This window comes from Ovis canadensis, chromosome 7, assembly GCF_042477335.2.
Source record: "Ovis canadensis isolate MfBH-ARS-UI-01 breed Bighorn chromosome 7, ARS-UI_OviCan_v2, whole genome shotgun sequence".
NCBI classification, from domain to species: domain Eukaryota; kingdom Metazoa; phylum Chordata; class Mammalia; order Artiodactyla; family Bovidae; genus Ovis; species Ovis canadensis.
Window position 1 is genome coordinate 89,239,849 of NC_091251.1, and position 16,084 is coordinate 89,255,932.

General features: G+C 35.5%; 1 protein-coding gene across 10 annotated transcripts in view; it reads left to right on the forward strand.

Annotated features, from left to right (window-relative positions):
• The window catches only part of GPHN (gephyrin), a 546,412-nt gene that overhangs the window by 338,382 nt on the left and 191,946 nt on the right, over positions 1 to 16,084 (forward strand). For all 10 annotated transcript variants that reach the window (XM_069596839.1, XM_069596846.1, XM_069596847.1 and 7 more), the window contains one exon: positions 7,921 to 8,055. In XM_069596839.1, the coding sequence (XP_069452940.1) occupies positions 7,921 to 8,055 (135 nt within the window). The remainder of the gene's footprint in view (positions 1 to 7,920; positions 8,056 to 16,084) is intronic.

A 16,084-nucleotide genomic window follows, 5' to 3' on the forward strand; every position in this document is an offset into this window, starting at 1 on the left:
CTTTATGGCAGAAAGCAAAGAGGAGCTAAAGAGCCTCTTGATGAAGGTGAAAGAGGAGAGTGAAAGGGCTGGCCTAAAACTCGACATTCAAAAAACGAAGACCATGGCATCTGGTCCCACTATTTCATGGCAAATAGTTGGGGAAACAATGGAAACAGTGAGAGACTTTATTTTGTTGGGCTCCAAAATCACTGCAGATGGTGACTGCAGCTATGAAATTAAAAGACGATTGCTCCTTGGAAGAAAAGACCTAGACAGCATATTAAAAAGCAGAGAGATTACTTTGCCAACAATGTTGCATCTAATCAAAGCTATGGTTTTTTCAGTAGTCATGACTGAATGTGAGAGTTGGATCATAAAAAAGGCTGAGCATCAAAGAATTGATGCTTTTGAACTGTGGCATTGGAGAAGACTCTTGAGAGACCCTTGGCCTGCCAGGAGATTAAACCAGTCAATCCTAAAGGAACTCAGTCCTGAATATTCATTGGAAGGACTGATGCTGAAGCTGAAGCTGCAATACTTTGGCCACCTGATGCAAAGAGCCAACTCATTAGAAAAGACCTTGATACTGGGAAAGGTTGAAGGCAGGAGGAGAAGAGGACGACAGAGGACCAGATGATTGGATGGCATCACCAACTCAATGGACATGAGTTTGAGCAAGCTCCCGGAGATGGTGATGGCCAGGGAAGCCTGGTATGCTGCAGTCCGTGGGGCTGCAAATAGTTGGACACAACTGAGCAACTGAACAGCATCAATAACTCCTCCAGTAGCTACCTGAGCCATTTGGGAGTTCCAAAATAGGGGAAATAAAGGCAGGTCTTTGAGAATATCCTTCAGTGAGCCACCAGAAATGTTGAAATAAACAACCCTCACTCTTGAGAACAAGGTTTGTTTCCCCTTCAGTACCCAGAGCCTTCACCAGAGTCGTGGACTCTGTCATCTTCACAGCTATCACTGAGCTATGTACTGGGGGTCATTTTGGAGTTTTGTGAGGTTTTTTTTTTTGTTAGGCATTCACTTGGCTGCTATAAACTTGATTAGTTTATAGATTTCTGATAAAGTTGATTCTGACAGGTTTTGTTAGTTTATTCACTTGTTTCATAAGGGATGGGCTGTTGACATTACCTACTCCACCTTTCAACTGAGGTCACTCAGGAAGTTTTCCTTTTAGGATACAAAATTCACTAACTATAAAGGAAAATACTGATTTGTTTTTTAACTATCTAATAAATAACCTCAGATATGCAGATGACACTACCCTTATGGCAGAAAGTGAAGAGGAACTAAAAAACCTCCTGATGAAAGTCAGAGAGGAGAGTGAAAAAGTTGGCTTAAAACTCAACATTCAGAAAACTAAGATCATGGCATCCGGTCCCATCACTTCATGGGAAATAGATGGGGAAACAGTGCAAACAGTGTCAGACTTTATTTTTTGGGCTCCAAAATCACTGCAGATGGTGATGCAGCCATGAAATTAAAAGACGCTTACTCCTTGGAAGGAAAGTTATGACCAACCTAGATAGCATATTGAAAAGCAGAGACATTACTTTGCCAACAAAGGTCCATCTAGTCAAGGCTATGGTTTTTCCAGTAGTCCTGTATGGATGTGAGAGTTGGACCGTGAAGAAAGCTGAGCACCAAAGAATTGATGCTTTTGAACTGTGGTGTTGGAGAAGACTCTTGAGAGTCCCTTGGACTGCAAGGAGATCCAACTAGTCCATTCTTTTTTTTTAAATATAAATTTATTTATCTTAATTAGAGGTTAATTACTTTACAATATTGTATTGATTTTGCCATACATCAACATGAATCCGCCACAGGTATACACATGTTCTCCATCCTGAACCCCCCCCCCTTCCTGTACCATCCCTCTGGGTTGTCCCAATGCACCAGCCCCAAGCATCCAGTATCATGCATCGAACCTGGACTAGGAGAAAAACTATTAAAAATTCCAACATATGGAGGCTGAACAACATGCTGCTGAATAACAAATCACAGAAGAAATCAAAAAAGAAATCAAAATATGCATAGAAACGAATGAAAATGAAATCACAACAACCCAAAACTTGTGGGACACTGTAAAAGCAGTGCTAAGGGGAAAGTTCATAGCAATACAGGCTTACCTCAAGAAACAAGAAAAAAGTCAAATAAATAACCTAACTCTACACCTAAAGCAACATGAAAAGGAAGAAATGAAGAACCCCAGGGTTAGTAGAAGGAAAGAAATCTTAAAAATTAGGGTAGCAATAAATCCAAAGAAAAGAGACCATAGCAAAAATCAACAAAACCAAAAGCTGGTTCTTTGAAAGGATAAATAAAATTGACAAACCATTAGCCAGACTCATCAAGAAACAAAGGGAGAAAAATCAAATCAATAAAGTTAGAAATGAACATGGAGAGATCACAACAGACAACACAGAAATACAAAGGGTCATAAGAAACTACTATCGGCAATTATATGCCAATAAAATGGACAACGTGGAAGAAATGGACAAATTCTTAGAAAAGTATAACTTTCCAAAACTGAACCAGGAAGAAATAGAAAATCTTAACAGACCCATCACAAGCACGAAAATTGAAACTGTAATCAGAAATCTTCCAGCAAACAAAAGCCCAGGTCCAGACGGCTTCACGGCTGAATTCTACCAAAAATTTAGAGAGGAGCTAACACCTATCCTACTCAAACTCTTCCAGAAAACTGCAGAGGATGGTAAACTTCCAAACTCATTCTATGAGGCCACCATCACCCTAATAGCAAAACCAGACAAAGATGCCACAAAAAAGAAAACTACAGGCCAATATCACTGATGAACATAGATGCAAAAATCCTTAACAAAATTCTAGTAATCAGAAGCCAACAACATGTTAAAAAGATCATACACCTATGACTAAATGGGCTTTATCCCAGGGATGCAAAGATTCTTCAATATCCACAAATCAATCAATGTAATACACCACATTAACAAATTGAAAAATAACAACCAGTCCATTCTAAAGGAGATCAGTCCTGGGTGTTCTTTGGAAGGAATGATGCTAAAGCTGAAACTCCACTACTTTGACTATCTCATGCGAAGAGTTGACGCATTGGAAAAGACTCTGATGCTGAGAGGGGTTGGGGGCAGGAAGAAAAGGGGACGACAGAGGATGAGATGGCTGGATGGCATCACCGACTCAATGGACGTGGATTTGGGTGAACTCCGGGAGTTGGTGATGGACAGGGAGGCCTGGCGTGCTGCAATTCATGGTGTCGCAAAGAGTCGGACATGACTGAGTGACTGAACTGAACTGAACTGAATAGCTAACTATGTAACTATCAATAAAATTTAATAAAAATTAAAATATTCTGTTTATCAGAATACATGATGAAATTGGAAGGCAAGCTGCATAGTAGGAATCGATATTTATATCATATAAAACTGATAAAGACTTGCTATCCAGAATAGATACAGAAATTTAATAATTAAATTAAAAGAATGACTCAATAAGGGGAAAACTGGGCAAAAGACTTGAATAGGAACTTTATAATAGAGAACATCTAAATGGCTGGTAAACATATGAAAAAGTGTTTTGTTAACAATGAAGGAAGAAAAAAGCCACTTTAAGATATTTTTACTGTCCATCACATCTGAAAAAATTATTACTGAGAATACTAGGTAGAGCTAAGTTGTGAAGTAAGACAAATTGTTACTATTTTCTTTTGATACTTTTAAATTGGCTTAACCAATTTGGGAATTTGTAAAAGACGATATTCACAGCCATCAACCAGCAATTCTGTTTCTGACTGTATATATCCTAGAATTAATGCATATGGGAATTATGATACATGAACAAGAGTCATTGATAATGTCTCTAAAAAGGAAAAATTACGAACACTCTGCAACAGAATAATTGGCTTCCATTATTGATTTTATTTATTACTGTAAGAATTCACAATGATCATTGAGAATTCCTTGGCCGATGCCTTAGTTATCCTCCATGCTCATTCATCAGTGCATTTATTCCAGATGTTTATGACTCTCCTAGAGAGATCTTTCCCACTTGTATTTCCCCCTTTTCTTGTCAAATAGGCCTTTATTCCAGGCACCAAAGAAAAGAATATTAGTGAATGTCTTTCTCTCCCCACAAATTTCACTGCTTTATCATCCCCACTTGCTTCTTCATTTCTACTTTTTGTTTACTTGTAGTATCTTATATAATTGTATATCTTATATAATTGCTAGATCCAAGGACATCTTTTCAGCTCTCATCTTACCCCTGTTCTCTCCAATAACTGATATTTTGTAACATCTCCTAACAGTTTCTTCTCTTTTCTCTTCCCTTATGTTTACTCTGTCTTGATTTTCTTTTGTCTCTAACAATTTCTTAAAGATAGGAAGACCAAATAATTTATCTTCTAAACTGAAATACTTTCATACCATCAGCCTTTGGTCTTTTACATATTTTCCTTGGATGACCTGAAATATTTGCATGACTGAAACTGCCACCTTCAGTGATAATTCCTGAAGTATATGTCCAGTCTAACTTTTTCATGACCTCGACTCATATTTCCAATAGTATACTGTATACTTCCAAACTAGTAACCCAAAAGTATATACATGACAGTATTTTTAATTTTTATTCATTTATTTATTTATATTTTGGGGTGTGCTAGATCTTCATTGCTGTGTGGGTGTTCTCTAATTGACATGAGTGGAGGCTAGGCTATAGTTGTGGTGTGTGGGCTTATCGTGGTGTCTTCTCTTGTTGTAGGGCAAAGGCTCTAGGGCGTGCAGGCTTCAGTAGTTGTAGCACGTGGGCTCCGTAGCTGTGGCTCCTGGGTTCTAGAGTACAGGCTCAATAATTGCGGTGCACAGGCTCACTTGCTTTGTGGCATGTGGAATCTTCCTGGACCAAGCATTAGCCCCTTGTTATCAAACATGTTTCCCCTGCATTGGCAAGCAGTTTCTTATCCACTGTACCACCAGGGAAGTCCCTGTACCTCACAGTTTAATCTTACTGTCTCCCTCAAATTTCCTACTCTTTTGTTTATTGAAGGGGTGGAGGTGAAAACTGTGTGTGTGTCTGTGTGTGTGTGTGTAAGTCTGGAAATCACACATGTATACTACTTTGTGCAGATGCTTTATTAGGCACTGGACATACAGTAGTAGCAAAAACTTAGTTCCATCATCATGACAGTGTATTCTGGTATGAGAGAGAGACATTGACCAAACTAGCATGCATATAAATGTAGTATAAGTGTGGGTAATTTCCATGAAGGAAAGAAACATGGAACTATGTGAAATACAGTAGGGGCATTTGACCTTTTTCTTCCCAATACTTGGCCTTTTCTATTAGATGTAAGTGGCAATATATAGCTCTTCTAAATTAGAGAAGAGCTTCTACCTCTGTTTCTTAAAATATTTATTGCAATTCAGTATTTAAGTGTACTAGCAAATGCAGCCATTTTTCTTCTCAGAATTCCCACTGCTTTTCATCATAGTTATTCAGATATTGTTCATAAATCACAAAAATTAAGCCCAGAAATTGTGGCAGTACCTTTGGTATTGAGGATGTAGGTACGGAAACTAAATGAAAGAGCACCTGTGGCCATAGTATTTCCTTTGTGAGAAAGAGATGATGTGTAAAGATAAAGAGCGCCTTTCTAGTCACAAATTCTGGCTGCTGTTTTCTTCTTTCTACATCCTAAGTAATATTTTGATTGAATGTTAATTGTTTATTCTTTCATCATACATATTTCCCCTCTTGTGCATAAAATTTGGAAGTGGTCAGCTTGTCATTTTGAGATTAAAAGACCTATACTCACTAGTACTAGCCCAAAATAAGAACTAAATTATACATAGCCCTAAATAACAAATTTTATAATCAACATAAATATTAATAATTTTAAAGACAAATAATCCACAGTATTTGTCCTACATTTGTATGTTTTTACAGTAGTGATGTTCACTTACATCAGTTAGAATATAACATAATAATAACAATAGCTAATATTTATTAAGTATTAACTCCTTGTAGGGGCTTCCCTGGTGGCTGAGAGGTTAAAGCGTCTGCCTGCAATGCGGGAGACCTGGGTTTGATCCCTGGGTCGGGAAGATCCCCTGGAGAAGGAAACGGCAACCCACCCCAGTATTCTTGCCTGGAGAATCCCATGGACGAAGGAGCCTAGTGGGCTACAGTCCATGGGGTCACAAAGAGTCAGACACGACTGACCAAGCAACTTAACTAACTAAACTACTTGTAAGCACTAGATAATTTATATGCATTATCTTATTTAGCCCTCAGTAGTAATGTGGTGAGGTAAATGCTATCATTTATCCACATTTTTTGGAGAAGGCAATGGCACCCCACTCTGGTACTCTTGCCTGGAAAATCCCATGGATGGAGGAGCCTGGTAGGCTGCAGTCCATGAGTTTGCTAAGAGTCGGACACAACTGAGCAACTTCACTTTGTCTTTTCACTTTCCACTTTCATGCATTGGAGAAGGAAATGGCAACCCACTCCAGTATTCTTGCCTGGAGAATCCCAGGGACGGGGGAGCCTGATGGGCTGCCATCTATGGGGTTGCACAGAGTTGGACACGAGTGAAGTGACTTAGCAGCAGCAGCAGCATCCACATTTTTTAGATAAAGGAAATGACAGTTTAAAAATTATATCCATCAGTATCCCAGCAGAAGTCACAGTGTACCTAAATGGATAATTGTGAAGAGTTTAGTAAAGGACTATGATATTTATAAAAAGCATGGGAAGATTTTAGAGAAAGCGACAAAATATGATTCAGCACCCTGGAACTAGTAGTAATTGGTATCATTAATACTCCTAGACCTAATGGGGCAAAAAAGAGAGCAGGTAATTGGAATCCAGAAAAGAGCTATAAGCACAGGTCATCTAACAGGGCCTCTGATCTTAGCCAGCCTACAGTGACCTGCTGGAGAGGAAGCCAAGGGAATAAATACCAGCCCTTATTCTCCCCCAACTCTTCAGTTTCCTGATAGTACTTCTTACCTGACCCAGCTAGAAATCAGGGAGCACAAAATAGCTTGTTGATTCTATCTCTACAGTTTAGCTTGGTCCAGAGAGAGTGAAGAAGGGTGGAGAATGAATCTGAAAGGGAAATGGAAAGTATCTAGGAATTAAATAGGTGTTAAATGACAGAGCTAGTATATGAATGCCAAACACTTTACTCCTCTCTACAGTTCCATACTGCCTCATAAAAAAGCTTTGATGAAATATTATTTGAAATATTATTTGGCCAAGGAAAATATATTGAATCTGAAGATTTCTACCTTATCCCAAATTTTTGGATGCAATCATACTTAATAAGTTAGACCAAATATCCGAGAGCTGAGCGGCAAAGGGTGTTCAGTCATTCAGTGTCTGATTCTTTGCGTCTCCGTGGACTGCAGCATGCCAGGCTTCCCTGTCCTTCACCATCTCCCGGAATTTGCTCAGATTCATGTCCATTGAATCAGTGATGCCATTCAACCATCTCATCCTCTGCCACCCCTTTCTCTGGCTTTCAGTCTTTCCCAGCATCAGGGTCTCTTCCAGTGAGTCAGCTCTTCACATCAGGTGGCCAAAGTATTAGAGCATCATGTTCGGCATCCGTCCTTCCAATGAATATTTGGGGTTTATTTAGGATTGACTGGTTTTATCTCTTTGAAGTCCAAGGGACTGTCAGGGGAGTCTTCCCCACCACCACAATTTGAAAGCCTCAATTCTTCAGCACTCAGCCTTCTTTATGGTTCAACTCTCACATCCATACATGACTACTAGAAAAACCACAGCTTTGACTATATGTTGACTATATGTGCCACCCGCCCCCGTTCCCCCGCAAAAAAAAAAAATGTTTGGTGTGGGTATTGATTTTGCATGTGATTGGTATTTTCAGCATATTAAACCATACTTGTTCCTCTTGTTCAGATTCCAGACTCCATCATTTCTCGTGGCGTTCAGGTGCTCCCACGAGACACAGCCTCCCTCAGTACTACTCCTTCGGAATCTCCCCGTGCTCAGGCTACATCTCGCCTTTCTACAGCTTCCTGCCCGACACCAAAAGTAAGTATCGTTCCTTGGCACCTTAAACCTGCTCTGCTATGTACATTTGGGAAAACTAACCAGTATTTCCCTCTGCTTGTCAAGGTTGGATTGCATGCAAGATATTACAATGAAAAATTAATGGGCTATAACATAGATAACACCTAATGTTTCACAAATTGTTGTATTAGGCCAACAATAGAATAGAAATTTCATTCAAAATGCCTACTACCTCACAGCTATAGGTATCACTTTCTGTAACTCCTGTTTCTTTGTTGTAGACTTCTTATTTTTTAGCATACTTATTTGTATAGATACACAGTTATTTATTTATGCAGAGGGTGAATATGTTTCTGGCCAATAAACAGCAAGATTAACAAAGTAAAATGACGTCACCAAAAGGATTTTTGTTTTTTAACTTGTCCAGGCAGGGGTAACTCCTTGCTCTAGTATCATTCCAAATTTTTTCAAACATATTCAACTTGGAATGTTGCTGCCTAATATTTGGAAACAAATCTAAATTGATAGAAAGTTTTAATGCCAACCTTTGGGGGAGGGAGGAAGTATCTTAGTATTTATTTTTTATAATTTTTCCCAAGTACTGAAGCAGTGAGCCAGGGAGAGGATTAGATATTTATTTGCTGCCTGACATTTTCATGTGTGTGATAAACTGAGTAGCAAACCTAATTATGACTATGATACTTTTTCTTAGAATATCTCTTTCCTGTAAAGTTAGTCATTTGTAGCTTCAAGTTTCCATAGGATGGATGTACTATTGGCATCAGAAGCAAACAGTAACATTCCTTCTTATTTAATAGGATATGATTTTAGCTATCAGGCTATACAGTAAATTTATTTCAGAAATCTGTAGGTAATGTTTCAAACTATGACTTTTTCACTGTCATCAGATTTAAGGATTTATCTAACTACCTTCCTCAATTCCAGCTTTTCTATGAGTTTTATGAATGTTATTGTTGAATTTAACTGGAAGTGATCTCAATCAGTTCTTGAAATGTGTAGTGCTTTTACATTCCATGCTACATCCTTTTTAGCAGTCTTCAGAGTGTGAACTGTTGAATATCATTTTTAGACTTGTGTCAAAAGTCACTGACAATTAATTGTATAGTTTAAAAAAATGAGGTCTTAAATCTTCATGAAGAAAAACTATGAAAACATTCTAGATATAAAATGTTTGTTACATGTTTATACATTGAATGCTAGCCAGCTGAATCTTTAACCGAAGGAAAACATGGAGTTATCAAGACATAAATTGGGTAGAAAAATATCACCCATATCTTACAAATTTTTAAAACAGAATGATTTATTGTTTGACTTCACTAAATTCCAGCTGTATAAGTTTACTCATTTATGAAGTCTGGGAAACAAGTAAAGCTAAATGTTAAGTCCACTATAAAAGACTACTCATTCATCAAATATTAAGACCTTAATGACTGGAATGTGGAATTATCTAAGACAGTATATTTTTCTTAGTGTTGTACTGTGTACATAAATATTGAAAACTAAGTTTTATCTAAGTTCTTGGACCTTTTTAAAACTTCAGAGTTACATTTTATTTACCAGGAGAATATTAAATACAGTTAATAAATGCAGTTATTAAATACAGTTTTAAAAATTGCTCCAAAATCCACATTTATTATTTTGCTTATTTCAAAACCTTAGGATAACAAGTGGCTTGTCTTGATATTTGTCCATAGATAATATTTAGCTGTTCAAATTGACAATTAATTCAAGTAAAACAGTTATTTCAAAATCTTTTTTTTTTTTCAGAAATTTTTCTTCTGTATTTTTGCCTAGGAATATAATTCTGTTTCTTTTAAATAATTTTACCAACACCAAAATGTAACCTCAAAGATAAAATTATTGCTTTGGTGTTATTTAATTTTAAAATTGAACTTTTAAGGTTGAATCAGAGTAGTAATATAATAGAAAAACTAATTTGAATACTTTTTAAAAAGAAGTGAAGACAATCAAATTATTCTTCCTATTGAAAATCTCAAATTATGAGACTGCTTAATTAATGTATACTAGATGCTTTAACAGAGAAGGCGATGGCACCCCACTCCAGTACTCTTGCCTGGAAAATCCCATGGACAGAGGAGGCTGGTGGGCTGCAGCCCATGGGGTCACTAAGAGTTGGGCATGACTGAGTGACTTCAGTTTCACTTTTCACTTTCATGCATTGGAGAAGGAAATGGCAACCCACTACAGTGTTCTTGCCTGGAGAATCTCAGGGATGGGGGAGCCTGGTGGGCTGCCGTCTAGGGGGTCACACAGAGTCGGACACGACTGAAGCAACTTAGCAGTAGCAGCAGCTTTAACATGTACTTTTATATCAGTGATAGATGTAATCTCTTCCCGCATAGAGTTTACAGTTTAGTCAAAGGTATGCTGAAACAAATAGGCATTTTTAAAATAAATTTATCTAAAATAACCTTTAAAAATTATATTAGATAAAAAATAAAACATTTAAAATAACATAAAAATAACCTTTCAAATTATAATAAATATACTTTTATAATAACTTAATAATGATACATTGAAATTCATGCTGAGAAGTGAAAAAGTGTAGTAGAAAGTAAAAAGAGGGAAATCTCAGATTGGATGATCAGAGAAGGCAGCTCTTAGGAGTAGCATTTCACCAGGGACATGACAAATGGTGAAAACAAAATAACAGCTTTTTTTGCCAGTTGGAGGTTTTGAGAATTATGTTCAGCAATAATGACCACTTTAATGGTAGTACTCACTAATCAAAAACTCTCTGTAAAACTTCATTAGTACACGAATAACCTAATTCAGTGACTTTAAAATCCAACTTCAGATCAATTCTTCTTTATTTTAAATAGTGATTTTTTTTCCCCTTTGCATACTAAGTAAAATTCAAGGCCATAGGTTTTAGCACATAAAAATATTCTAGATAAATTAATTTTACAGCATAAAAATGTAAGGCAGAGAAGAAATAAAAATGAAGGTCAGGGTTCTAATTTAAATTTTGGGTAAATGATGTTGTTAACTATACTAAGGAATGAAAAGGCAAAGGAAAATTGTTAATACATTTTGGTTTTAAATGTTTTCAGTCTAAGATATGAGACATCCCAGGAATATTATCTTGCACAAAATCAGAACACAAGTTGAGTCTGACATCATTATTGTTACTACATCTTGGATGGAATGTTTATAATTTGGTACATAATACTGTTAGCCAGACCCCATAAAAATCCCCCTCCCATGTTTCAGATTAGGCATGCAATCTGTCATGTGCAGAAAAAAATGTGCAAATACATTTTCCTTACATTGGAAATACAATATAGTCATGAAAGACCAACACTAGAAAGAGCACTTGACTTGATATTAGAAGTCCTGGTTTCAACTACTGGCTTCTCTACCTAATAACTACACTGCATTAAGCAAGTTGTTCAACTTCTCTGAGCTTTTTGTCTATAATAAAACTGGTAATCCTTGCCTGCCCAACAGGGTTATTAACTATTAAATAAGTCTTTGCCTGGTGCTGGGAAAGCAGTGGTGGGCAAATAACATTGTTCTTGGCTTTACAGACAGATAAAGCAGGCAACTATAAATTATAATAAAGTCCAATAAATTTTATGATTTAACAGCAGAAGTACAGAATACTCTGGGAATAACCATCAAAAACACTTATCCTAGTCTTTGTGAAAATACGGAAGGGTTAAATAACCAAATTATGATTAAAAACTAACAGTTCTAACCTTTTCCTCTGTAATGTTTTATCATGGGGCAGCATTTAAGCTGGAAATTTCCTGTCCATTTGTATGTATGCATCTATTCCTGTTAGGTCAACAGCTATAATGTTGGTATTACAAATTATTTTGAATTCACATTTTATTTTACTCTCTGCAATATTTTATTCCAGATTGTGCTTTAATCCCTTAAGATTCTCCACCTATAGTGAAAACATGATCTATCAAGCAAACCAAGTCTGGATTTCCTTTTCAGTACACTCGTCACAATCTCATAAAGACAGGGTATTATCTCTTCTAAAGTTCCATATAGAATGGCATTGTCTCCAGCAAAAATTTGTTTGCTGGGATGACATAATATATTTCCATATATGGGGAAATTCATTTCTCCTTAATATCAGATATTTTCTTTTCATGAAATCTGACTGAAATGACAAGTGATTTTCACTCCTTTAGCTTGAGGACTCTGTGAAATGTATTTTAACAACAAACTTGAGATTTTAGTCTTACATTGCCCTAAGTAAAACAGTGCCTAAGCAAAAAAGTCAAATAGTATATAGATTCTATGAATGGGCAGTCTCTAGAGGACTCAAATTCTAAAATGGTAATCGTTTCCCAAAAAATGGTTTGCTAAAAGAATACCTCTATAACAAATTCTGTTTTAAAGTGAATATGATTCACAAATGTAATAAGTTCTGCTTTTCAGTTATGAAAAGCAGCAGCATCTCTTTTAGAATCAAGAGGCTTGACATAGAGAATAATGACCAGAACTGAAAAGGAAAAAAAATCCAGACTTTCAATCAATTCACCACTCCCTATCAATGTCATCAAAAACAGAGAATTTTTTACAAAGACCAGTTCAATTTTCCTTTTAATCCCTAAGCATCTGAAGTTTGACTAAAATAAATAGATTAATAAAGGTAATCTCTGCACATACTCCCTTGTACTTCAGAGTTTAGAATAGAACTTTGTGCACAGACTAATCAGCATGTAATTTTTTCTCTTCTTAGATACAAAATATAAATTAATTTTCCTATCTAATTAAAGTTTATGAAATAATTTTTAAATATATATTAAAGTATCCTTATGGAGTATGTGTTCCTTTAATAATAATGTCTAATCTTATATTCAAACAAAATGCAGAATTACAACCTCTCTAGGCTTCTGTTATTGTCCTTTGAGCAATGGAATTTAGATTACTCTGGATAAAGAATATTTTCTTAACTCACAATTTTTAATGTATATATCTGAAAGGGAGTAGATTCCCTTTACATATAAAAATGGTATTATTTGATCTAGTATCAAGGTAGTATTTTCTCTTGGGTTTTTTTTCCTAGTAATATTAGTTTTTACCAACTAGTCTATATTATCACCACTTTCCTTTGAGAACGCCAAGATGATTGTGTAATATGGCTAGTTCATTGTTTCCCAAGTCTTTGGAGACTCAAGAAGTTCTATAATTCTAGCCTGAATCAGGACACTGACTGAGGCCTGCAAGTTATTTTCTACTGTTTCTGATAGCCTAAAGAAAATTAGTAAAACTACACTGACCATCAGGTTTCTTTGCTTTTGTCTGAAGTCATATCAGCATTGGCACATCAACAACTGTTCAGCTGTTAATGACATTGTAGAAGTGTATGGGTTCTACATGTGGAGTCAGCAAACACCAAAAAGGTTGGAAAACATTTTGAATTAATAGTTATTAATGTAATTAGTGTAATTAATTATTAGTATTAATAGTTACACTAATTATTAATTAGTGTAATAAAATGCATCTCTGGACATAAAAATATAAGTTTTGGTTAACTATCTCATGGAGATGAGGGTTGCTGAACAATAATATTCTCAACTTTGTTGGTCAGATCCATCAGTTCTCAAACTTAATAGTCTCAGGACCCCTTCACATGCTTAGGAATTATTGAGTACCTCAAAGGCTTATTTATGTGAGTCATAGCTCGTGATATTTATTGCACTGATAATTAAAACTTAGAAATTTTTTAAATGTTATTTATTTACTTTAAATTGAGAATAAGACCTTTCTATGTTAATTTAAATAATATTGCTAAGGGTAAAAATAATGTTTTCCAAAATTTTAAAAAATCTACTAGAAAGGATGACATTGTTTTACATTTTTTTTCCTATTCATTTCAATGTCTGGTTTAGTAGACTACAGCTGGATTCTCACATCTGCTTCTGTACTCAGTCTGTTGGAATATATTGTTTTGGTTTAAGGAAACAAATCCAGCCTCACACAGTTATGTGGTTAGAAAATAAAGGAATATCTCAATAGCATTTTCATATAATTGTGGATATTCTTTGATACTACAACAAAATTGTTCAGTTGATAATATATTGAAAGTTAGTTAAATCGTAGAATTTAGCCCTGTCAAGGGGCATTTCATACTCCAATATATTAAAATCTTTTGGACATACTGCCATATATGAAATAGATAAACAGAGACCTACTATATAGCATAGGGAACTGTATTCAATATCTTATAATAACTTCTGATGAAAAGGATCTGAAAAAGGATGTAGAGATATATATGTATGAATGAATCACTTTGCTATACACCTGAAACTAATGCAACATTGTAAGTCAGCTATAGCTCAATAAAAAGTTGTTCATCTGGGGAAAAAAAAAATTCATCGGTTGGTCCTGAATGTTTAATGGATCTTATATCCAGGTATGTTTTTGTAATGTATTTTTTTATCACATGGAAAATATAAGTTCTTCCAAGTGTTTACTCTATCAAAATTCATTTTCATTAATATAACCACCAACTCATTAAAAACTCCTTGGAAGCATTGGAAGCTCATGGTGATATCCATTTTTCATAATTTTAATTTTTGCTTAAAACATAGAGTTTTTTCTTTGGCCAAAAAAAAAGCCAACAAACCCTGTTTGTTTTCCCGAAATTGACTGTCTTGTTTCATTCATTTTCAAGAAAACGTCTATCAAACATCTAAGTCTGAATAGTCATAGTTTGTGAGACATTCTTTCAAGCAAAAATAGTGTTCTGTGCAAAACCTGGCTAGTTCAGCTTGCAACTCAAACTATTGCCTAAGTTCTTTATCTTGAGACACCTGTCATTCTTTGTTATACAGCAGAAGTGTTTTATTTCATTCTTCCTGTTTGTCACACTCAACAGACAAGTTTTAACTAAATTGAGTTAGTATTTACTGTTTCATTGAGAGGGCTATGTTAATGAAACTGTTAGGGGTGAATAATACAATAACTATTCACGCTATTTGTATCCACTGCCTAGATTTCTACTGTAGTACCAAACCACCATTGCTTTTGTACCATCATTTCAAATGTCAACATAGTGTTAGAGGCAAATAATGTATTGGTATTATTATTAAAATCATTTGACCTTGTGGAACCCTGAAAGAACCTCAGGGACCCTTACAGGTCTGTGGAACAGACTTAAGGAACCACTGGTATAATCAAATGAGTGGAGTGCTTAATGTTTCTTACACAGCATCCTGGGTCTCTTTTGTTTAGACCAAGTTGCAATGGTATTCTCATTCCAGAGATCTTATCCTTTATGTCAATGACCACCAGTACCATGCTTAATATAAGTGACTCACCCTGACTGATCCAGATTAATTCTAGGAAAGGGAACAGAGTTTCTTCTCCCTGACTCAAAACAATAGAAGACTTCACAACATCTTTTGAAGATAACAACCAGAAAATACATCTCCAGCTAGCTTTACTCATTTCCAACGTGAAACTACTTCTATATTTGTACAGCAACTAATGTTTCCCTAGAATCTCCTTTTTACTTATAGGTACACAGAGAGTCCTCTTTTAAGCTATAACTTAGTTGATGGAAGATAATTTTATTAGGGATATCTTTGGGGATGACTTCCTTTTTTATAATTAGTTTGGAACATTTTAAATTGGTGAGATTTTTTAAATAAAAATACAGTTTTCAGTTTTCTAAAAAATCATGTTAATATTACTGGGCCAGATGACATATATTAATACTCAACTGGCTTTCTTTATACCCTCCAGGCTACTTTACTTGTTTGCATTAAGTGCCTGGCTCCTAGAGACTTTTGAGTAACTTATTTCTACTCTCATTCATTATTGTCTAGTTTCTCCTCCTTTATAACAACATTTGTTTTGCTATTTATTCTAGTTTGATAGAAAAACAGATTTTTGAGACTTCAAATAAAGAGTTTTCATATCTTTTCTAATAGGAAAATCACTTTCTAGTATGGTAAACTGTTTCATATTTTGAAGAAAACTAAAATAAGATAGTAATAATGTATTTTAGCTGTGAATTTAATGAGTAAAGGACTGTTTA